Here is a 25,098-nt window from a genome sequence, read left to right on the forward strand (position 1 = left end):
CCTCTAATCCCATGTATATAGGTTTTCATTCTATTACTTTAGATAAAGTTAAATTTGGGAATTTGGAAAAAGTGAAAGTTTAGTGGGGGGACTACCAAAACAAGTGTTTGAAGGAAATACTGAGTTAATTATTTTTAGGTGTTCTTTCCAACTTTTGCAACATTTTTCAGTAGCATTAGCAAAGTCTGTATGCTCTGGCTAGTTTCCTAGATGATTTATTGAACAAGTGCTAGTTATTCACCATATATGAACTGCCTAATTCCACTGTTATTGAATTATTAACCAAATATATGTATTCATGTTCGAATATTGGTGATATAGCAGAATTTTCTAAAGCTTTCACAATCCATTGTTAACTTTGAACATTCAACAGCTGATCTTCCTAGTGATCTGCCACACATCATCCATCCATCTCCTCACTGATTATCCTGCACTATGAAAACCCTCCATCATTTCTTTACATAATTTTCTCAAGGCTATTTCAATGTCTATGCCTAATGTGACCAGAGTAAATAAGTTTGCATCAGTTGATTTCCAACATAAATGGTCTGCTTCTCTCCAATAATATTTCTAACACAGGCATTTGTCTTTTCTTCCATCAGGAGATACGCAAGTCTTCATCAGCACCACATTTCAAATGCTTCAATTTTCTTCTTGTCAGTAACATCAGCTTCCCACCATACACATTCATAAATCGCTATGGAAAAAAATTAGGTATTTCACCAGTTGTAACTTTGTACTTTAAGATGCCAAGGTTTTTCCACAAATGAGGCCATGGCTGAGCAAACCACCCTACCCTTCTTCCAATTTCTTTGGAACAGCTGCCTTGTTTGGCTATATATGATCCCAGATAACTAAATTCATCTACAACTGGTCCATTAATCATGATTTCAGCTTGAGTCCTCTTTTTGTTGCATGTACATTGACACAACTATTTTGTTTCAGTCCAGTTGTATTCAGTTGGGAATAGTCCATATTCCTCACTAATTGGTTTTTACAGATCCCAACATTTGTTGCATTGCATCAGGGGTTGTAGCAAAGAGTATTGTGTTATCAGCATATCTGAGCTTGATTAAGTGATGTTCACCAATGGAAATCCCAGCTCCTTCCACTTTGTCAAAACTTCCCAAGGCTTGTCTCAGAATAAATTCTGCATATAGGTTAAAGAGGCTTGAGCCAAAATTTTTCTCACACATTGGGCAGCAATGGAAAACCACTTACTGTCACCTACTGTTCACATTCTAGTCTGTTGGCAGAGACTGCAGTGAATTCAATAGAATGCTTTGGAATCCTTGCCAGCCAGAATCCTACAAAGATAGTCGTCATGTTGAATGATATCAAATGCTTTTGATTAGTCAATGAAACAAAGGATCAATGGCTGACTGTACTCTACATTTTTAGGTGATATGACAGATATTCATTATCTGTCATGTGTGCCTTAGTTCTGCTTTCGTTTAATGTGATCCTGGATTAAGAAGAGCAGAACTTTGCTCATGTGCATCATGGGGATAGTCACTTAACTATCGTACTCTTACAACTCCCTGCGTTGGAAATGGCAGAAAAATTCCCTCCACCCAGTCCTCCAGCCAATTTCTAGTCATCCATAATAACAAATTTTCCACACAAGATCAGTATTGGTGTTCCTCAATCACTTTTAACAATACTGTGTGCACGTTATCTGTCCCTGGTGCTTTCCAAGCTTCATTTTCACAATAGCAAGCACCACTCTCACAGGTTTGATGACTCCAGCTTTGTACTCTCTTCTGTTGTACTCTATTATGAGTGCTTTTCTGAAGCTTACTGATTACAGTGTTAATTTCTCCACCTCCGTTCAACATCATTCTCAGTGAGGACTCTCATCAAGATCTTTTATTATGTTTGCTTGCAGGGAAAACCTTTTAGAGAAACTCTTACCACTGTGAGCATAACTTTTTTTTTATGGTTACTCTCTTTACTGTTCTCAAGGGTCATCCACTTTGCCCTTATATATTCACTCATCTCATCCAGTCTGCCTTTGAATCTGTCTGATCAGTTTCTTATAGCCTCTCCTACGTTCTTCCATCTTCAAACCATTCTCTTTCCCTCTGCACTGTCTTCCTGCCAGGTCAAACATCTTTTCAGTTAACCATGGTGTGTGGTCCAACACTGACTTTTCAGAACATGTACTCTGGTGGTTTCAAGCATAAGTTTTCATTTTATTCCAAAATTCATTGAGGTTGTTCTCTTCTTTCACTGTGCCAATGCCTCAAACGCATTCTCAACAGAAGTTATATAATTGTAGTTGATTCTGGACAAATCTAAAGGCAGAGGACCTGTCAAATGCCACATCTTTTTAAGTTTTAGTTTTTTGTGTTTGTGGGTCAGATGATCAGCTGCTAGCCTCAATCTGCATGCCTCAATCTGCACTCAGTAAAGTCTTTGTACACTTGTACTATATCTCCAGAGTTACTGTATCATTACAGAGTCGATTTGATTCTCTGTCACACTGTCAGGTGACTGCCATGCACATAAATATCTAAGATGTTGGGTGAAGATGGTCTTTAACTAGGTGATCAGAATAGCAGAATTCAACTAAAGGCCTCCATCTCTCTCATTTTGTCAGCCCAAATCATTGTTTTCGGTTATTTCTGAATTATTAGACGTAAGCATAATACTGATTATGCTTTATGTAAAATGTTTCATGATCTTTCACTTTCTGGAATACTGCTGCCAGCATGGTAAAATATAGCCTTGAATTGTAAACTATAGGCAAGTACATATATATATGGGGGGGGGGGGGTATAGGTAAGTGGCTGGGGCCACTCCGGCTGGCCTGCCCAGGGAGGGGGGTTAGTGGTTGAGGTGGATTAACTGGTAAGACTAATGCTTACTGTTTAACCATTTAATATTTTACATATCTATTGAATCCCTGACCATCTTGGCTAATAGCTATTGACATGCCATCCTCTATGAACTGAATTATTTCTTGAACCCAGTTATACTTTTGGTCTTCACAACATTCCCTAGCAACAAGTTGCACAGGTTGACTATGCCTTGTGTGAAGAAGTACTTCCTGAAGTTTTATTTAAACCTCCTGCCTGTTCATTTCAGTGGGTGACTCCTGATTCTTGTGTTATGTGAAAGGGTAAATAACACTTCCTCATTCCCTTTCTCCACACCCATTCACGATTTTATATAGGGTATCAAATCCCCCAATAATTATCTCTTCCAAGCTGAACAGTCCCAGTCTTTTTAAAGCTCTCCTCATATGGAAGCTGATCATACCCCCTAATCATTTTTGTTGCCATTCACTGTATCTTTTTTTTTTTTTTTAAATGAGACAACAAGAACTTTTGCATGCAATATTCAAGGTGTGGGTGTACTATGGATTTATATAGTAGCATTATGATATTTACTGCCTTGTTGCTATCTACCCTCTTCTTGGCTCCTAACATTCGGTTAGCTTTTTTGATTGCCGGTCCACACTGAGCAGATGTTTTCAGAGAACTATCCACAATGATTCCAAGATCTCTTTCTTGAGCGGTAATAGCTAATTTAGATCCCATATTTTGTATGTATAGTTGGGATTATGTTTTCCAGTGTGCATTACTCTGCATTTATCAACGCTGAATTTCATCGGCCATTTTGTTGCCCAGTCACCCAGTTTGGTGAGTAATGCTTTGCAGTCTGCTTTGGCATTAACTATCTTCAGTAATTCTGTAATTGTCTGAAACCTCTGCCACCTCACTGTTTACCCCTCTTTTCCAGATAATTTAAGAATATTTTGAACAGCACTGGCCCCAGTAAAGATCTTTGGGAGACCCCAGCTATTTACTTTTCTCCATTCTGCCAACTGACCACTTATTCCTATGTTTTGTTTCCTGTCTTTTAACCAGTTACTGATCCATGAAAGAACCTTTCCTCTTAACCAAAGTAAGTAGTCATAGGATAAGAGTCTTTAGTGAAGGTCCTTGTCAAAGGCTTTCTGAAAGTTCAAGTACACTAAGAAGAACAAGAATACGGTGACGGGGTGTGCCTAACCCACAATGGTTCTGAAGGGGTTAACCATGCTCTGTCGGCCAAGGAAGCCACATCCCCTCGCCCCTACTGGACATGCTCCAGCTCCAACAAAAGCAGATGTGTGTCGCAGGCTTTTAGAAGGAGACTGCTAGAGCTCCAGGACCCAGAAGCCACCCGCGCTGAGGCTCCAACAGACCACCCCAGCTGACCGCCAACGACAACGGAGGAGAGACAGTGGAGGTTACGAGACTCCCAGCCTTGGAAAGAAAGGTAGGAAGTGACCCAGGGAGCACGACCGAGGTACCGGGTGACTGAGACTGGTTGTGGAAGCACCAGTTTCCTAGGGCCCTGATGCCCGGAGGGGCAAACTATGCAGTAGCACTGCTGTACTGACATTAACCACTTGGCCGTGCCGCCCTGCGCCAAAGGGAGACTGCACTGATTCTGGCCACTGGACTGCACTGCTTTGGGGGCTAGGGAAGCTGTGGAGACAAAGGAGGCAAGCCACGAGGGATGCTAAATCTCCACTTTGATACCCCCACAACCTGATGCCCTGCGTACCTGTGCTGCATTTGTATCCTGCGACAAATACCTTAAAAGAACAAGTAGTTTGAATTTGGTAAGAGACATGGAACTAGTGTAGGGATGGAGAACATGGACAAAGAAAAATAACTTTGTCTGTAGCATATCTGATAGATTGGAGAGTAGGTAGCTAGAGGCTGGAAATGAAGAAATCACTGTAGTCCAAGTGAGAAAGAATCACTGTATGAAATCAGAAATTTGGCACATGGAGATGGGTACAAATGCAGCAGAGTATAGAAGTGTCATAGAAAACAGAAGACCAAATAAGGACAAGATCTGATGAGAGCCTGGATTTGAGGAAATGACAGGTTCACAGACAAATAAGATAGTAAGTCTGAGTGCTGGAAAGGATAGTCAAGGGAGAGTTTAGCAAAGATACGTCAGTGTGATATGAGAGACGCAGTCATGGACAGACAAGAAAATGTCAGGGGTAGAAAGGCAGATCATCAACAAAGATGGGAGTGCAAAGGAGCAGATGAAGATACTCAGGCGTGCAGACACACAAAGGGATGGGGGACCAAAGCCCCTTGGGAGCACCAACAGAAAATAGCAGTCAACAAGCTCAGAGATGAGCAAGGAAAGAACACTCAAAGTCTCAAGTAGGAGAAGAACTCAAGGAGAATTGGATGGTTGATGGTGTCAGAGGCAGAAAGAAATGCTGACTAGAATTAACAAGGAAAAAGGATCCTTAGCAACTACAAGGACAACTTCAGTGATGGTGGAAGGTTGACTACAGTGGGAGAAAAGTCAGTCAAGGTGAAGGGGCAGGCCCAATTTTGCACACTGGGCAATGAAGGGGAAAAGAGACCCGGCACTGGGTGTCCCCAATGGGTGAGGCAGCAGGAAAAGCCAATTGCACCCACAGACCCTGAGAATAGCAGCCACACTCCTTGGGTAAAAGAGACCCAAGCACTGCAGAAAGCCACTTTTAGAGTACAGTATGGGGAGCAGCTCACAGAGCTGGCCTTTGCAGGTCCATATTGACCATTGATTTCCCCTCTTAAATTAGAAAACCTCAAAATGTAAAAGAAAAAAGCAGTTTATGTTTTTAAAGTGGTTAGCCCTTATCCTTTAAAATAATGTCTTCACAGAATGAACCAACTTATCTCCATCAGTAGGGAGTAAAGTTTGTCTCTGAAGATCTAATTCCACTTTCGGCCTTATCCACCAACAGCCTTTATCAATTCACACTTCCAAATCCAGGTGAGGCACTACACTCCAGACAGGAAAGCGCTCTCAACAGTGGGAGCTTTGGTGCCTTGGGTGCTCAGGCCACACTTGTTTAGGTGCCTGAACTTTCACCCCCTTGTGACATTACACCACTGGAGTCAAATTTACTGCACCACTGTGAAGGAAGAACAGTAAGAGCCCTGCCCAACAGGGAGCTCTGGCAAAGAAACCGCAAATGTCTGGTAAGCACCATATGAACCCTAGGTTCAAAGGCTTCCTTCTGGCTGGATATAGAGGCTACATCTACACTAGAAGTGCTACATCGGCGCAGCTGCAGCGATGTCCAGGGGTTCTCAAACTTCATTGCACCATGACCCCCTTATAACAAATGTACTACATGACCCCGGGAGGAGGGGGGCTGAAGCCTGAGCCCACCCAAATCCCACCACCCTAGATGTGGGGGCCAAAGCCTGACCCCACCACCCCAGGCAGGAGGCTCAAAGCTGAAGCCCAAGGGCTTCAGCCCCAGGCAGAGGGCTTTTAACCTGAGCCACACCACCCAGGACTGAAGCCCTCAGGCCCCAGCAAGTCTAAGCCAGCCCTGGCAACCACATGAAAACTGGGTCCCAACCCACAGTTTGAGAACCGCTGATTTAAGGCATGTCTACACTTACCAGGGATCAACACTGCAGCAATCTGTGCAGCAGGGATTGATTTAGCGGGTCTAGTGAAGACCCACTAAATCACCGCAGAGCGCTCTCCGGTCAACTCCAGTATTCTGCCCAAACGAGAGGAGTAAGATAAGTTGATGGGAGATGCAGCACAGTGTAGACACCACAGTCAGTCAACCTAAGGTGCAGTAGCGTAACTTAGGTTGACTTACCGCAGTAGTGTAGACAAGACCTTAACTCCAGCCCCCATAAGTGGCAGGAGCTAGGTTGGAGAGAGAAGCTCTCCCATCAACATGGCACTGTCTACACCAGCGCTTAGGTTGGTATAACTTACATGGCTCAGAGGGGGTCTTATTCACACCTCTGAGCAACTTAAGTTATACTGAAATAATTTCAAGTGAAAACATCCACTCAATGTGCAGCGCCAGTCAAAAAAGCAAAGAGAATGTTGGGAATAATTAAGAAGGGGATAGATAATAAGACAGAAAATATCACATTGCCTCTATACAAATCCATGGTATCTTCACATCTTGAATACTGCGTGCAGTTCTGGTCACCCCATCTCATAAAAGATATATTGGAGTCGGAAAAGGTACAGAAGAGCAACTAAAACGATCAGGGGTATGGAACAGCTTCCATATGAAGAGAGATTACAGAAACTGGGATTTTCAGCTTGGAAAAGAAACAACTAAGGGGGGGGATATGATAGAGGTCTATAAAATCATGACAGGTGTGGAGAAAGTGAATAAGAAAGTGTAATTTACTCCTCCTCATAACACAAGAACTAGGGGCCACCAAATGAAATCAATAGGGAGCAGGTTTAAAACAAACAAAAGGAAGTATTTTTTCAACACAACACGCAGTCAACATGTGGAACTCCTTGGCCTTCACAACACCCTCTGGCAAGACTATAACAAGGTTAAAAAAAAAACAAACACTAGATGAATTCATGGAGGATAGATGCATCAATGGCTATTAGCCAGGATGGAGCAGGAGGAGACGAGGCCAGTCACCCCCTGGCACCTCTGCGCACTCAGCACTCCAGGGTGTGGGGCAGGGGCGACCCCAAGCGGCTCCCCCTCAGCCCCACTCCGCTCACTCACCGCGTTCCCGCCTCAGACGCGCTCCCGAACCGAACCACGGCACCGCCTGACGCTGCCACTAGCACCTTCGCTTCCGGGTTCAATCTCCGAGCAGCCCCCACCTGATCCTCACTCCCGACAAAAAGACCACAAGCGCCCTCCGATTCGTACGCAGTGAGAAGCGCCGTTTGCCACGTCACTAGGGCGTCGGTACCGGATTTTGTCCCGTTCGATTGGCGGCCTGAGAGGAAGCCCCGCCCCGATGCCGCCCCTGTTGCCAGGGCGATTGCCGGGCTCGGAGAGCGGAAGTGCTGGTTTCCCGCCGCTCAAGGGGAGCTGTGGCCGGTGGGGGAGAGCGCGGCGCGGGCCTCGGGACCGCTCTACATGGGGGACGTGCACGAGGGGCCGCGGCCCCGCATCGCCACCAGCCACTTAGCGCAGCACCTCGGGCAGCCGGTTTGCTTCGTGGGCCGAGTGGAGAAGGTAGCGGGACCCCCAACTTTACACAGGCCCTGCCCCCGCCGCTAGCCGCTCCCTGCCCGGGTCCTCTGACTCCTCAGGCCGGAGGGTTTGGAGCCCGCTGCCTCCCTGCGTGTCCCCGGGGTCCAGGCTCTGAGGAGCTATCGGCCGCTGCTGGACTCTGCTCGAGGCAGTGTGAGGCTCCGGGCTGCGCGGCTCCTCTCCATCGCAGGTTCGGCTTCGCTGGGCGGGAGGGGGCGCCTATGGGTCCCCTCACAGCCCTTGCTGGGGACCCACACCTCAGAGCCAGGCAGCACCGGGCCTGTCCCGGGGTGTCGCAGACCCAGCGCCCGGTGTAGCTCTGTGCCGCATCTCCACCCCCGGGGACCCCGCACGGCAGCACCAGCCGCGCGGCCTCCCCGGCACCAGCGCTGTGCTCTGCACCGCTTACCCGCCCGCTGCCTGTGGCTCCTCTCCCGGCTGGCTGCGCCGCTTTACCGTGGGTAGGGGGACAGCAGCAAATTCGGATCTAGTGTGTCTTTAAAAATGAATTGCAGGTAGTTCAAATTGTATCTGCCTAGTGCTACGATATTTACACAGTCCCATGCTGTTGCATCTGTCAAGTATACCCAAATAGAAATAACAATGTCAGTATTTTTTCTGTTCTCCTGCTCTATCTCCAAGAATGAGTCTCTCCTTGTGGCTCCACTGAATGCATCCGATGAAGTGAGCTGTAGCTCACGGAAGCTTATGCTCAAATAAATTGGTTAGTCTCTATGGTGCCACAAGTACTCCATCCGATGAAGTGAGCTCTATCTCACGAAAGCTCATGCTCAGATAAATTGGTTAGTCTCTAAGGTGCCACAAGTACTCCTTTTCTTTTTGCGAATACAGACTAACACGGCTGTTACTCTGAAACAAGTACTCCTTGTGGCTTGTTTGCTTTCAGTGTTATGCTAAGCTTGATCTTGACATAATTTTTTACTTGGAGAACTATGGTGGTAAGCTGGGTGTTTTTACCAACATAGTTTTGCCAGTCAGCGCCCTAACATAGACATTTAAACCAGTGTAAAGTATTTTATACTAGTGTAGCTTGGTTTGCTTTACCAAATTGTGATAAGGTGGAAGTACTATCACTGGTATAAATGCATCTATGCTGGGGGTGGGAGCTGCCACTTGAACGATACCATAATAATTAAAGTGCGAAAACTTTTAAATGTAGACAAGGTTTTATCGAGGGAGGTTGTGGAGGGAGAAACAATCCCGTAGGTAAAGAGGGTCAGACTCCTGGAGGGCTTTGACTATCCAGACTGGACTTTTAACTGGAGATAGAGAGCTAGTCTTGAGACTGGAGCCAGGTGATGTATTCCTAGCTAGGCAGACAGGCTACTGCATTTTTGTACCAGTCAGATTTAGCATTTGGCTTCATTCATAGGTATAATTTACAGTAACCAAGACTGGAAGTCATGAATGCTGGTCTCAAAAAGACAAGGCACAATCTTCTGGCCAGTCACAGATGAAAGTTAGTATTTTTTTGCTGCTCTAGCTATTTGGGTATCCAAATTCATGGAGCTGTTCAAAGGACCCCATGCTGTGGACCAACTTAATAATCAAGGACCTTTGATAATGGGAGTATTTATTGAAGAGATTGGTTCTGAAGTACTTCTTTCTTCCTATCAGCATCAAATTGGTTTAGCCTGGGTTCATGTTTAGCCGGCTGCTCTTCATCCGGAGACTGACTTGGTCTAAGCATTGAGAGAACTGGAAGGAGATGCTGTTTTTAAGTTTGATGTAAATGAGATGTCAACTTGAGCATAGTCTGCATACTGTTGGCACTTCAGCCTGCATTGTCGCCTTAGCTCGTCCAAAGGCTCCATATAAAATCAAACACTGTGGAGGAGAAGTTGCTATTGGCAATTCTTCAGATTTAACTCTGAAAGGAAAGACTTGAGCCATTTCAGGGAATTTCTGGTCTATCCCCAACCCCTGTAATTTTTTGGAGTCAAGCAGAAGTATCTGGTGATCAGCCATATGAAGTGGCCCAAAGATGTCAAACATGACGAGTATGAATGTGCTTCCTTTGAATATGGACACAAGAAGTCCTCCACCAGTGTAACAAGTGCTGTGTCTCTTGTATGCCCTGCTTTGAAGCCTGACAGGTTCAGGATGCTGACAGCTAGTGTTTGAAACTGTTTTTTCCCCAGCTTCTAAATTAGCTTGTTTAGAAAAGGGATGTTGTATGCTGGAGGATAGTTCATGACTGAAGGTTTCTTTAGTATAAGTCAAATATTGCATGTTTGAGGATAGGTGAAACATTTGCTTCATCAAAGGAAGTTTTAAAATCTTTAAGTGTCCTCTTATATAGAGGGTGGATTTGATTTAAATCAAATTGATTTAAATCACTAGTCAGGAAGACAGAGTGGTGGCTGTGTTAATCTGTATCAGCAAAAACAACGAGAAGTCCTTGTGGCACCTGAGAAACTAACAAATTTATTTGGGCATAAGCTTTCGTGGGCTAGGTGCCACAAGGACTCCTTAGTTTTGTTTTAGTCAGAAAGACTCTGTTTAATCATGGATTTCTACACAAAAGTGCATTCTAGGTGGTTGTTATAACATAATACATATTCTTCACAACTCAGAGATAAATGTAGGTTTCATTTTTAGAAGGTACGCACTATACATTTTTAAAGTGATTTATTTTGAAAACTTTTCAGATTAGTTTTACAGCTATATCAAAAAATGATTGATTGTTTGGCTATTTCATTTACTGAAGGTAATTGAAACAGATATTTATGAAGTCATTGGGAAGTGAACTATCTCCAATTCAACAGGTTCAATCATTAATATTTGGAGGATTTTCTTGCCATGCTGTATTAGGAGGAGAACATCACCAGACAGACATTTAAATTGTTTTAGTTAACTAAAACAACAACGTTATATTCTGGATTTTTTTCTTCAACAGCAAACATAATATTTTAGCAAAACAAGCATATGAATTTAGTTAAACATTCAAGTTTCTTAATCAGGTTTGTTTTTGTTAAAATTGTTTTTAACTAAAATAGTTAAATGAAATATTTAAAAAACAAAAATTGAATAGACTATGTCAGCCAAGTCAACATGAAAAACGTAAAACATTGCTTTTTATCCACCCTGCTTAGATATCCTTTACTCCATCCAGAAAGGGTAGGGGTCAGTCACAGATGAATGACCTGATTGCCATGAAAACTTCCATGACTACACCATAACCCCTTGCTAACTTTTGTTGTCTTACTGGAAGATGTAGTTGCTTATTAAAATGACACTCTCCCCTGGTGCTGTGTGAAACCTGTCTATAAAGAAGCAATGAAAGAAGTTCAGTGCACAGGGTGAGGGGAAAGGGGGGGGGGGGAAATACTTTAATAATTTTAGTTGTAGTAATGTTAGGGACTGTCATCTGTGTTTAGTTTTTTTTTGTTTTGTTTTGTTTTCTTTTTAAATCAAATAGTCTGTGACTTTTTAAGGTTAGTGGAGGCACCCAGCAGCTGATAAAAGCTGAACATCAGGCTGTGTCTGAAGTTCTCAGTGGCACCCTCTCCACTCTGGTATTTATTACCTTGTTGGTTGGATAGAACCCAGGTGTGCTGACCTTCAGAGCACGATCCTTGTATTGTGTTTTTAAAACATAAGGCATGTTTCATACAGAAACAAAGACCTAAGAATGGATAGCTTATGTTTCAACATGAGTTGGGAGTTTTTCTTAAAGTTAGAAAATGTGATCACTACTGGTGGTTTTCAGTGAATATATAAGATGAAAAATGAAAAATTTTCCAATTCTTAATTAGCATTTAAAAGGTCACTTTTTTAGCAAAGACAATAAAAATTATTTAGTACTGGTAGATGGCCTTATTATAACAATTTTGTAAATAAAGCAAAAACATCTTACATTTCTTCCATATGTAGCAAACAGTTCGTTGTTAATGTATCTAAAGCTATTCTGTTATCTCAGTCATCATTCTGATTTTGTTTAAAAGGGTTTTACAGAGCCTAACTTTGACTTTTAAAAAAAAAAAGTTTAGTGACTACCATACTTTTAAAAATAATGTTCCGTTATGTTTGCAACACAAGCACTGTACTTTTTAAGAAATGAGGCTATGTCTACACTACAAGCTAGTTGTGTGTGATTCCTCTCCTCATGTACACATACTTGCATTAGCTCTCATTATGCTAGCGTGAGTATAAATGGCAGTGTAGCCACAGTAGCACTGGTTGCAATAGCAGAAGCATGGCTGAGCTGTGCTGAGTACAAACCTGCCTGAAACCGTTGGGTATGTACTCAGCACAACTCAGCTATGCCTCTGCTGTCATTACTCATATTACCATGGCTACACTGCTGTTTATGCTTGTGCTAGCTTGATGAGAATTAGCATGAGTACGTGTACACAATCAGGGGAATCACACCCTAATTCAGTGGCTCTCAAAGTAGAGCTGAAGCTTGTTCAGGGAAAGCCCCTGGCGGACCGGGCCGGTTTGTTTACTTGCCACATCTTCAGGTTTGGCCGATCGCGGCTCCCACTGGCTGCAGTTTGCAGCTCCAGGCCAGCGGGGGCTGCAGGAAGGGCAGCCGGCATATCCCTCGGCCTGCACCGCTTCCCACAGCCCCCATTGGCCTGGAGTGGCAAACCATGGCCAGTGGGAGCCGCGATCGGCCGAACCTGCGGACGCGGAAGGTAAACAAACCGACCCAGCCTGCCAGGGGCTTTCCCTGAACAGGCAGCGGCCCTAGTTTGAGAACCGCTGCCCTAACTCATAGTGTAGATATAGCCTGAAAGTAGCTAAAAATAAGTGATGCTTTTTAGTTGGCCATTCTGACAGAAAGCAAAAAAAAAAAAATTAAACTGGTGGTAAAAAGTAAGAATTTTGATTTTAAAAATATTTTTAAGCTGCCATGGGGAATAATTAAATTTACACACTTTTACTGTTCTTGAATATGTGATATGTACAGTACAGAATCCAGTTATAATTTAGAAGAAATTTGCTTTGATAGTTTGAAGATATGTACTTAAAGACTTAATAATCTTTTTGTAGATTCACCCATCTGGGAAACTTTTCATCCTTTCGGATGGAGAAGGAAAAAATACAACTGTTGAACTGAGCGAGCCTGTAAGTTTGTGTCGTTTTGGAAGTTACCATTACCTGTCCTAACTTTTTTTTCTTTCCCCCGATCATGTACTGAAAAGGCAATAAATGCCTAGAGGGAGCTGAGGCCTGCTCCTTTTTGGAAACCATTCGCTTGAGAGTGATGACTGCTGGCTGGGAGCCCAGCTCTGAAGGCAGAGCTGCCACCAGCAGCAGCGCAGAAATAAGGATGGCATGGTATGGTATGGTATGGTATTGCAACTCTTACTTCTGCACAGCTGCCTGCAGAGCTGGGCCCTCAGTCAACAGCTGCCACTCTCTGACCACCCAGCTCTGAAGGCAGCACAGAAGTAAGGATGGCAATACCATGCCGCCCCCCGCAATAACCTTGCAACATTCCCCCAACTCGCTTTTGGATCAGGATCCCCAATTTGAGAAATGTTGGTCTCCCCGTGAAATCTGGTCTTGTGTGCTTTTTACCCTATACTATACAGATTTCATGGTCCATCACACGTTTTTCATGGCCACGAATTTGGTAGGGCCATATATGTTTTATATAAACACTTTCATATATTACCTTTGACAGATTCCATTATTCCCTAGTGTACTAGAACTCCCTTGTTCTAACATATATAAAGAGAGGCCCCTAAGGTAATCTATCCTTCTGGAAAAAAAAGTCCTGTTTTCGTTGGCGATTCATTGGTAGGTTGGAAATAAATTCTAGATGTTCAGAAATAATGAAATGGCTTAAGAAAGCACTTACCTTTAGATTAAAAAAATAAAAACGAAAATCATCATAAAAATTGTCAATCTTCATTACCTGGGCTGAAGCTACTAATTTTTAGGTGCCTAAACATAGGGTCTACATTGTGACTCCTGCATAGGCACCTATGGCTGAAACACGTGAAGAGCACTCCTTTCACAGTCTGGGCAAAAGCCTGTCGCAACTGTAGCAGCGCACTCAGAGTACAAAAACTCTTCTCTTGCTGCACCTGTGGTAAGCATGGCACCTACGTGCCCCTTGCACCAGCCTGCAGTATGAGCCAGATGTACTGAAAAGGACACAACCCCCCCAAGATTCCTATGGGTTGCTGCTAATCTGTGTGTTCCAGACAATACTAAATCCTTTCTTGGTTATAAAGCTGTAGATCTTTTAAATAACGAATTAGGTTGTAGACTCATTTTTCAGTAGTACTGTATTGTGTGAAATGGAACAGACAAATTATAGTAACAAACATTGTCTCCTAACTGTAGCTGTGTGTGTAACTAGTGACATGCAGAAAATAGTAAACCCTAATCTGGTGATTATTTAATTTCTATGTGTTCACTAGTTAGATGAAGAGCTCTCTGGTGTCATTGAAGTAGTGGGAAGAGTTACAAATCAGGCAACCATCATGTGCATGTCATATGTCCAGTTCAGAGAAGATAAAAGTGCTTTTGGTAAGTAAAAGATAAGCCTTACAACTGTACATAACTTTTTAGATTATAAACATTTCCTCAGTGAAGGAAGGGGCATGTCTGCTAATACTTTCTGATAAGTCAGGTCCATCTGGGAGTTGCCAGTATGATGAGTGGAGCTCTTTCTACACGTTCACAAGCTGCTTCCAGAAATCTCTGCTACTGATATAGAGGCTTCCATGCCGTGCCAGAACTTTGTTCCAGAGTTAGTGACCATAATGCAATTACATGCAACATCCTCAGAGGAAAGATCATACCAAACTGCAGTACTGTGGTATTGAACTTTGGGTGCAGAAAGGAAGTTAGAGAAAGCTACGTAGAAAGAACCTAAACAAGAAAGTTGCTAAAAAGCCCTAAAAGTCCTTAGACATGGAGGCTACATAAGTAACCTGTCTTAATTACAGAACCTTAAACAGAAAAGAAAGCAGAAAGATAAAAATAAAGTAATGTTAATATCCCTATGCAAGAGTTGGTTCAAGCCAAAAAGAGTATTCTTATGTAGATCATTTGTACTGCTCCTGTCACTGGTTTCTGAGCACAGAGCACACCTGCTATGTGTACACAGAGTACTATCTCTCAATCCTCCATTCATTGGATAGTGTTTTGATGGTGTGGGGAAGTGAGGCTGAAGGACAAAGGAATTTACAAAGATTACTACTTAATTATAAAACACCTAGATACTTATGACATAAGTATAAACCTGCATGGCTTTCAGAAAGAGAATGTCTCCAGTTGGTTGATAAAGGGAAATCAATAGACTTGTATTTGTTGGTTTTTATTTTTGTTTTTTGAAAGCCTTTGGTAAAGTCCTTCACAAGAGGCTAGTCAAGAAACAGTAGTCAGATAATGAGATTTTTCTCATGGATTAGAAATTTGAGAGACAGCAGGACTATATGGTTCATGTGTTGGTCTGTATCATTGGACTTGGAAGGAGCCTAAGAGGGCCCCCACCCTGTATTGGGTTTGGTGGCAGTAAATAAATGACTTGATAGAAGGGTGAATATTGAGGTAGCAAAATTTATGGATAACATAGGTTAGTGAAGACTAGAGGATTGTGATTAACATCAGAAGAATTACATTTTGGTCACACATCCCCCAACTCTCTAAAGAAATAGATCAGGCAGAGAGAGGGCAACAGAAATGACAAGGATTTCCCAAGAGAAGAGAGCTTTTAAAAAGAAAAACAAAAAACATAGTTTTGAGGAGACCCAAGAAGCAATATGAGGCAGGTAAATAAACAGATGTTGTAGAGAAAGTGGATAAACAATAGCACCCACTTTCATAATACAAGGTTCTGAAGGTTAGCAAGAAGAATACAATATTCTTCCAAACCATGGAGTACCAGCATAGCTGCTAAGGAATTACCTTTTGGTTCCCCATCATCTGACTACAACCTCTTCTAAATACTTGTTTTCACCTGTCAAAGGAAATTATAGCTAAAGAGGCCTAAAAATTGTGAGACTCAGCTGAACGATGAGGAAGAACTTCCTTAAACTCCGTAATGTGAAAGTAGAGAATACTGGGCTAGTTAGCATTTTAATCCATTTGTCACAATGTCTTAATATTTTCTGTCCCTCTTTCAGATCTTGCGCTTTACAATGAAGCACTGAAAATTATCCATGAATTTCCTGAGTACTTCCCATTTGGTGTTACAAGGAATGATTGACACTTCTTGGCACACACCTTCCAACTTCAGAGTAAACAATAACTGCATGGTGTAATCTTATTGTTGAGCAAGGAGGCTGAAATTATTTCTAGTGGAGGTGCTCAAGAGATGTCTGTTAGCCAACTGTAATTTGAACTGGACACCATGGCAAGGTACTACTGACTTTTATTTCGTACTTGCGTCTTTACTAACAATCCTAAGTGCAGCCAATGAAAAAAACGCAGTTTTGTTGGAATTGAGATCTTTTCAGTAAAATATTATTTTGACTGTTTTTGAGGCATTTTATATATATATGTAATATTTGTGTATCCAGAGGAATGTTTTAGTAAGCAAATTGGTTTCTGTTTTTAAAAGAAAAAAAATCGGTGTTTAAGTTTCTGTACTTAAACTTCCCCCCATACCGCATGTATCAGGTGTTCTGTACAATACTTAGCAGGAAATGTCTATTTAAAATTAAGACATTCTATGGGCTGTACCTTTAAACAGTATCTTTAAACTTAGATTATGTAAGCTTGGATTTGAGTTCTTAAGTCTTGGAAAGTCACTTTCCTTAGCTTGGCAATAAAGCCTCAAACCTGACTTGAATTAAATGCTAAGACTTGTCTATTTTTAACAACCATTTCTTAGTGATAACTAAATAAATCATGTGCAGCTGCTGCCTCATGTAACTTTTAATTTAACTCTCCAACACAAACCAGTCAGAGCACCTATAAGATACCTAATAACTGTGTTGATAAACAATTTTTAAAATAGTGTTTCTAGTTGTCTTTGCTAATTTCCAAAGGAGTTAAACCTACCACAGCTTGCACTCTTGTTGGCAATCTAATCACAAGCATCAAGGACTGAAAAGATATGAGACTGTATTATTTTAATTGCTAAAGGTGGCCCTGAGACTAACATTGGTAGGAAAGGTTTGCACTGCCACTACCTATATGTTATATATGTTTTGTGAATCAACAGGAGTCTTCAGAGCTTTTAAGTTAGCATGCTTTCAGGAACAAAGTCTCAAAGGGAAAATAATCTGACACTTTGTATAGTCTGCTCCCTAATTCATTGCTTCAGAGACTTCTCGTTTTGGTTAACAAACCTTGTTAAAGTGTGTCTGTGATGAATAAGATTTCGTATGCAACCTTTACTAATTTTTTAGTGTGCTATACAGATTAAAATTTGCCAATTTTTATGGCTACTTCCCACCTGCAAGAGGTATGTTTAAACATTTGCAGTATTTTCATTTTAGGTAGTGGGGGAAAAAAATTTGTTTTCAAAGACAGCTGCTGCTTCTTCAGGGGCTAGTCACTCGGTTTGAATCTTCAAACCATATAGTAATCATCAGAAGCTGTGCTGTTAATTTTAATTAAAATTATGTATCTGGAGAGAGTAGCTCACTGAGATAAGACTGAACACTCTTCACCTGTAGACTGCTAGTTCAAATCCAGCCCAAATCAGCAATCAAAGTTACTGCCATCTGAGAGTTCTTAAGTCACCTGTGAGAAATGAATCCATCCTGGTTCAGTTGTTACCCAGGCTTTTCAGAACCCACAGCAGAAGTAACTTTACTGTTTCACTCCATAAGGTGTCAAGTATAAATCATTGGGAACACAGCAGTTCCATCTGATGAAAGATTAATGGAAGTAAGCATGCTCTATCTAAAACTGCAGTTTATTAGCTTTAAGCACACACAGACTGAGCAATAGGTTTAGAACATCCTAAATATTTAACTAATTACCCAATACCATTCCAGATTTTAAACAGCAAGTTTGCAGTGGCCAGTTGTTCACCTGCCAGGGAGAAAAGGTGTCAGGAAAAATCTCTCTTAAGATGGCTTCAGAGGACTGCTCCAAAATACACTTAGTCTTTTATAACTAACTTCTAAAAACACAAGTCATAGTAACACCTACTAAATTATCAAAAGTTAGGAAAAGTGATTAACTACGTAACATTCCTAACAATCTTATAATAATACTTCTATATCAAAGGCGCCAACATTCAAGGTTCTCCATCCACTTACTTTCTTTGTCTCAATTGTTGACTTTCTCTCCCCTCCTCCCATTCTGCTTGGCAGAAACTGGCAGCTATATTTGACTTGGCCTTCAACAGCCTGTTTACTCAAATTAATCCTTAACTATGTGGTGTTCTATTTTATTAATCCATGGTGGCTGAATGCGCATAATATGGTTGAAATTAGCTTGATCACATTCTGGGGTACACCCCCCCTGCCTCAAATCCAGGGTAACACAATCCCTAGTGGACAAGGGGCACCTCAAACTACTTCAGTTAATACAATTGGAGAGACTCTTAGCAGAGAGATCAAGGAATGAATGGACTAGGGATGTAAATAACATGTAAAAACAATAACCGCGTAACTAATTAAAATTCTCTCAGTTAAACATTTAACCAGGGAACTAGGAGTGTGCTGCAGCACCCCCACATTTTAGGTGGGGCTCTGCTGCCGGCCCCGCACCCGACATCCTGGGGTCCCAGCTGCCGGCCCAGGGTTTTGCGCGGGGCGGCAGCCTTGATCCCGGGCGGAGTTTAATCATTAATAGAAACAGATAAGCATCAAGCTTCTCCGTTAATTGGTTAAACTTTTACATCCCTAGAATGGACAGTAAACTGTTTTCAGTCCCTGAGATGGTTCTTCTAGGTCAGGGATCAGCCACCTAGGGCAATGCAGAAAAGCTGGCTCTGCCACTCTCATTGCTGTAGCTCTTTAGTGTCCAGCAACTTTTTGTCAACCACTTTCAAGAGTGCAAAAGAAATCTCTGATATTCTTGCCTTCACTACTGTATTTGTTTCTGTGGGCATCTGAGAGTCCTGTTTCTTATATTATCTGCAAAGCTTGGGAGCAGATCTTTGTTATATATGTGTATACTGTGCTACAGCAATAGATAAAGACATCTGAACAGATCAGACTTTTGCATTATCTTTCAGTACAGTTTACATGAGAACAGGTATGCAGAACTAAAATACTGAACAAAGTAAATGGCACCTGCCACTGCTATATGATGACTGCATTTCATACACAATACAGGGAACCACTGTTGCCTTGGCTACTTTAGTTAGTACAGAAATACAGTTTCCTGAGTGCTGGGTGTGGCTTCATGCCTCAGCCATGGAACTAAATCTTCCTTAGGATACCAAATCGCAACTTGTACGTTACTTGGATTGGTTTGTCATACATTTAGCCAACAGTAGGGAAAAGTAAACATTGCAGTTGAGGTATGTGGATAATGTTCTCTTCAGCATTATGATCAAATAATACTTTAGTGGCTCAAAATATTTTATAGATTCAAATAGTTAGTTTGTTACTAAACGCAATTAATATTTTACGGATTATGATGAAGACCACTAATCTAGTAGTGAGATCACCGTTTTTGGGAGAGGACTGACACCTTGGACATTAGATAACTGATACGGAGCCTTTCACTGCTACATTGTTTTTGTTTTGAATCATGCCTAGGTCAGATAAACATGTTGTTGTCTATTTGTTTTAGATGAAATATTTGGTCTTAATCTAGTTTCTAGAAGAAAAATTGTTATACAAAATTCATTGCAACTGTTGCTAATAACTGGACCTTATGGCACGATTTTCAGATGCCAAGAATTGAGCATGGAGAATCACCTGTCCTCTTGCCTCTTCATGTACACTTCCTTGATTATTGGAGAGCATAATCGAGGGGAGGAAAAATTGGTTGAAAAAATTCCTTCCTGACTCTTTTAAATGGTCATCTTATTCCCTGAATTTTCAGATTTACTTTTATCCTGTTTTGTATAGCTATAAACTTTAGCAGTAGTTCATCCTTTCTGCCTAAAAAAAAACAAAAAAAAACACAACCTTAAAGTTAATAGAATCAACCTCATGCAGAGTTTTTATCCCAACAAGGGAGAAGTTCTAGAGAGAGTTGTCCATTAGGGATTTGGCTGCTTTTGTTGATTTTACATGGAAGGTACTCCTACAGTGACTATAAGTAGCAGTCTTAAAACAAACTGCTGAAGTGGACAGTAATCAATCATATTTAATAGTTACGTTACATCTTCCTTTCCAAGGTACTGTACACACATTCATATTCACACCTGATGCTTTTGTAACCCTCATCCTTCGTCTTAATGTATTGTGTCTCAAATTAAAGTATAATTTTTGGGGGTCTGGCACTGCTTTATTGGCCCTGTAAAGCATCTTGCATATTTAAGTAACATATAAATATCACTGAGATAGTTAAGTATGATATAGCCACTATATGTATGGGTAAATGGAGGCACAGAAGCTAAGATTACATAAAATCACAATGAATCAATGAGATAAGGTAGTCAAGGTATAAGCTTTTATTAGTCCAATAAAAGCTATTACCTCAACTATCTTGTCTTTCATATTCTAGGACCAACATGGCCACAACAACACTGTAAACAACAATGAATCAGCAACAGATTTAGGAAAAGTCACTGAGTTCTGAATCCTAGTTTCCTGCTTTAACCATTAGAGACACCACTAGTTCCTTTTTATAATCCAGGCATAGTATCTCAGCAACTTTCAGTTGCAGTGAATATCATGTGCTGAAGACTATAAATTGTGTATAGAGAAGTACTTTGTTACGAGATTTAAGTTTACTGATTTTTAATTTCACTGGCTGCCCCTTCTACTTGTATTATGTGGAGGGGTTAAAAAGACTTACCTGTTTTTCCTATACCCTTTGTGATTTTAAGTACTTCAACCAAGCACCTTTTGTTTACTTCTTTCCAGACTAAGTAACCCTACTCCCACTCTATTGTCTCACCATATTTTCTTAGTTCCCCTTCTCTATACCTCTTCTTAGCTTTGTCCCTTCCCTCACTGAGCAATGAAAACAAAACTAGCATTCCACTGCATAGAATTCATTTAATTAGAAGTGTAAGATGCCTTTTCTCGTTCTCTCATGTTCTTTAGTATTTCAGTAATGATTTAAAATCACAATAAATAGAGGAACTAGTAGCAATCCCATGGAATGATGAAATAAGCCACACGCAGCACAGAATATAAAACACCCACCCTAAATTCCAGCCTTGAGCAACATCTCCTCTCTCTCCAACAGAAGTTGGTCCAAGAAAAGATATTACTTCATCCCCCTTGTCTCTGTAGTACTCAGTATAGGCAGATTTTTGGTTTTTTTTAAACTATGCCTATTTAATGTCATGGTCCTGGCAGTACATACTGTGACTTTGTAGTGCTTTTATTATTTTTTTTAAAAGGACCTGTCAATGCCTTATTAAAATGCTAACCACTTCTAGTTCAGACTCACCATGGCAAAATCAATTTCAGTAATGATACTGATGTCTTCTATAATCTATTGAAGCCGCTATCATTTGGAACATTAAAAAAGTATGAATGATTAATGAGCTGACTATCTATCATTTAGATGAATGTGTTCATTTTTTTGATAGGGTGGTGCAGGTGAGCATTGTTCACTGAAATGAGAAAAATACCATTTCTCAAATTTCATGCATAAAAACATACAGAACTTCAAGTTTCTTTGAAGATACAATTATCACCCTTCTCTTACAATTTAGCTAGTAGACATTCTGCAGGTATTCCAGTTGCTAACGTGTCCTGTTGCATTTAGAAAATATGTATTTCTACTTTGTTAAACTTGCATGACAGTTTAAAGAATGCAGGATGTGTATTATACTGCTTCCTAATTCCTCTCAAGTTCCTTTATATATTTTGTGCCAAAGTTCCTCCCCTACCTTGGTGGGTCTTGCGCTTATTGGCGGATTTGCTCGCCTTGGAGCTTCACGGCAGCCCTCAGCTTGTCCGTTTTTCTGAACCCACAGTCCAGGTCAACTCCTCCTGTGTCTGACCAGGAGTTGGGAGGATTTGGGGGGAACCCAGGCCCGCCCTCTACTCCAGGTTCCAACCCAGGGCCCTGTGGAATGCAGCTGTCTAGAGTGCCTCCTGGAACAGCTGTGCGACAGCTACAACTCCCTGGGCTACTTCCCCATGGCCTCCTCCCAGCATCTTCTTTATCCTCACCACAGGACCTTCCTCCTGGTGTCTGATAATGCTTGTACACCTCAGTCCTCCAACAGTCCACGTTCTCACTCTCCGCTCCTAGTGCCTCTTGTTCCCAGCTCCTCACATGCACACCACAAACTGAAGTGAGCTCCTTTTTAAAACCCAGGTGCCCTGATTAGCCTGCCTTAATTGATTCTAGCAGCTTCTTGATTGGCTGCAGGTGTTCTAATCAGCCTGTCTTAATTGTCTCCAGAAGGTTCCTGATTGTTCTGGAAGCTTCCCTGTTACCTTACCCAGGGAAAATGGACCTACTTAGCCTGGGGCTAATATATCTGCCTTCTATTATTCTCCTATAGCCATCTGGCCCGACCCTGTCAAAGTGTTATTTACTCCTTCTCATTACCCAAGAACTGGGGTCACCAAATGAAATTAATAGGCAGCAGGTTTAAAACAAACAAAAGGAAGTATTTTTTCACACAGCGCACAGTGAACCTGTGGAACTCGTTCCAGAGGATGTTGTGAAGGCCAAGACTATAACAGGGTTCAAAAAAAGAACTAGATAAATTCACGGAGGATAGGTTCATCAATGGCTATTAGCCAGGATGGGCAGGGATGGTGTCCCTCGCCTCTGTTTGCCAGAAGCTGGGAATGGGCGGCAGGGGATGGATCACTTAATGATTACCTGTTCTGTTCATTCCCTCTGAAGCACCTGGCATTGTCCACTGTTGGAAGACAGGATACTGGGCTAGATGGACCTTTGGTCCAACCAGTATGGCCACTCTTATGTTCTTAATGGTGGATTATATGCCACCATTGACTTGGCTCACCCCACCCCATCAGGAAATGCAAACAGTAAACATGCCTTGCAAATGAGTTTACACATTTTTGCTAGGGCATTCCTGTTTCTTAAAAATAATAACTTACATAGCCATGGCTGTAAGTGTGCTACTCTGTAACCACTCAACAGTTTAACAAGCTACCTGCAAACAGTTAACTATATAAGGGTGGGGGAGGTGGAAATGTGTTCCATTTACTAATTTAGTCCATTTCATGTAAAGGTCACCTGGGGCTAATATATCTGCCTTCTGTTACTCTCCTGTAGCCATCTGGCCCGGCCCTGTCACAATTTGTATTCGGACAAATTTATGACAAAATTAAAGTTTAGTACATAACTAATATAGGGTAAAGTACATTACAAACATGACATAATATCCCCAACCAAGCATTATGAACCCAGAAAATTCATACCTGAGATTAAACTTAAAGAAAATCTAAACCCATTCAGGTATGGACATGTACAGTTCCAGCACCCAAATAACCTTAACTCAGACCTGCTAATCTGAAGAGAAGATTAGATGCTTGGAAAACAGATCAAAGAGACTATTGGTGCTGAGGCTATTCCAAACAGATTTTTAGTGCAAACCTTAACTATAGAGATGCAATCGGTGCCTTCATAGTAAATGCATAGAATGTGAAATGGACGTTTTCCTAACTCTATTTTAAACTTTTGAGGCATATTCCAAAGATCTTGTCTCAAGTAATGAAGCCATAAATAAAAATGGATTATTACAAACATGAAGTGTGTTTCCTGCCATGAAGTGTGACTGGTGAAAGGGAATCCATATCTGCAGACTCTCATCAGGAAAATAGGGAACACCCCCTTTAAGTCTGCTTCGAAGGTGACCATTACAGTTCTGCCTGACTTGAGCAACCCTGCTCATTTAGACACTTGGTGTGTTGTGTCATCTGGTATGTTATGTCAATCCTTGTAGCCTGAACCTGATCAACTGACGCCTCAGGCAGATTGGTAACAGAAATCAGTCACATGGGAACATGTGGTAAGGATTTTACCTTGAAACAGGTCTAGTTTTAAGTTTTAACTACTAGCCTTTTATCTTTATTTCTCTTGTAGCCATTTCTGACTTTAACACCTTATACTTGTACTCACTCAAAATCTACCTCTTTGTAGTTCAGTAGATTTGTTTTATTTTTAAATCAAAACTAATCCAGAGTTCAGTTTAAACTAAACTGGTAAACTCCAGATGTTAGAGGTCCGTTGCCCCTGTAAGAGGTCAATATTCAACAGTTTTCTATTTTAACTGAACTGCCCAGGAGCGGGATGGACAGTGCAGCAAACACGTTTTTGGGAAAATCTGGGATTGTGTATATGTTGGCCCTCCCTCCAAATAGTAAGCAAGGCTGGTGGAAGCCAGTGTGTGACTAGAGCATTGCTGACAGGCTGCTGACGTCAGAGCCGCTGGGCCAGGACTCTAGCTATACACCAACCCTCAGGGTGTGACCTGCATCCTGTTAGGCTGCTTGTGAGTGGCCCAGGTTGGGAGCTACAACGGCAAAGCATTGTGAGGAACCCAGGGTTACAGGGCAGGTGGTGACACAACCTCTCACTGGTCTGGATTGCACCCTGGAACGTGACAACAATCTCCAGTATAAAAGAGATTTTAAATTATGCCACCACTACTTGATCCCCACATATCCTTTGGAGGTTGTTCAGCACTCTTTTTGCACAACTGGAGTGCAGTGGCAATGGACATATGGGTATTAGATATCCAATCCGACTATGCAATAGAATATTTCCCTACCTCCTTCAAAACTATCCTTTTTCAGGGACCATTCTCATGAGAGGATTCTCAGGCAGGAGGTGGAGTCCCTCTTTCAGCAAAGAGCAATAGAGCATGTTCCTCTCCAACACCAGGGAACAGGCTTTTTACTCAGTGTACTTCCTCGTACCCAAAAAGAAGGATGGTTGGAAACCCACTATCGATCTCCACAATTTCAAATGCTTTATTTGCCAGCTGAAATTTTGCATGTTCACATTGACATCAATAATTCCCATCCCTAGAAAAGAACATTTGGATTACCGCACTCTATATGAATGATGCATACCTTCAC

General features: G+C 41.7%; 2 protein-coding genes across 3 annotated transcripts in view; one reads left to right on the forward strand and one right to left on the reverse strand.

Moving 5' to 3' along the window:
* The window catches only part of UMAD1 (UBAP1-MVB12-associated (UMA) domain containing 1), a 196,509-nt gene that overhangs the window by 142,014 nt on the left and 29,397 nt on the right, over positions 1-25,098 (reverse strand). The window contains exon 1 of one of the 2 annotated variants that reach the window (XM_037890618.2): positions 7,526-7,702. The exons of the other annotated variant lie outside the window; for it this stretch is intronic. The gene's annotated coding sequence lies outside the window, so the exon portion shown is untranslated. Of the gene's footprint in view, positions 1-7,525; positions 7,703-25,098 lie in introns of those variants that run through there. 2 annotated transcript variants of the gene reach the window in all.
* RPA3 (replication protein A3) lies at positions 7,783-16,792 on the forward strand. The gene is made up of 4 exons (XM_007063103.4): positions 7,783-7,987; positions 13,028-13,102; positions 14,410-14,518; positions 16,120-16,792. Exons 1-4 carry the CDS (start codon positions 7,889-7,891, stop codon positions 16,200-16,202), a joined length of 366 nt encoding a protein of 121 aa, XP_007063165.2. The 5' UTR covers positions 7,783-7,888; the 3' UTR covers positions 16,203-16,792.

Source organism: Chelonia mydas, chromosome 2, assembly GCF_015237465.2.
Source record: "Chelonia mydas isolate rCheMyd1 chromosome 2, rCheMyd1.pri.v2, whole genome shotgun sequence".
In the NCBI taxonomy this organism is placed as follows: domain Eukaryota; kingdom Metazoa; phylum Chordata; order Testudines; family Cheloniidae; genus Chelonia; species Chelonia mydas.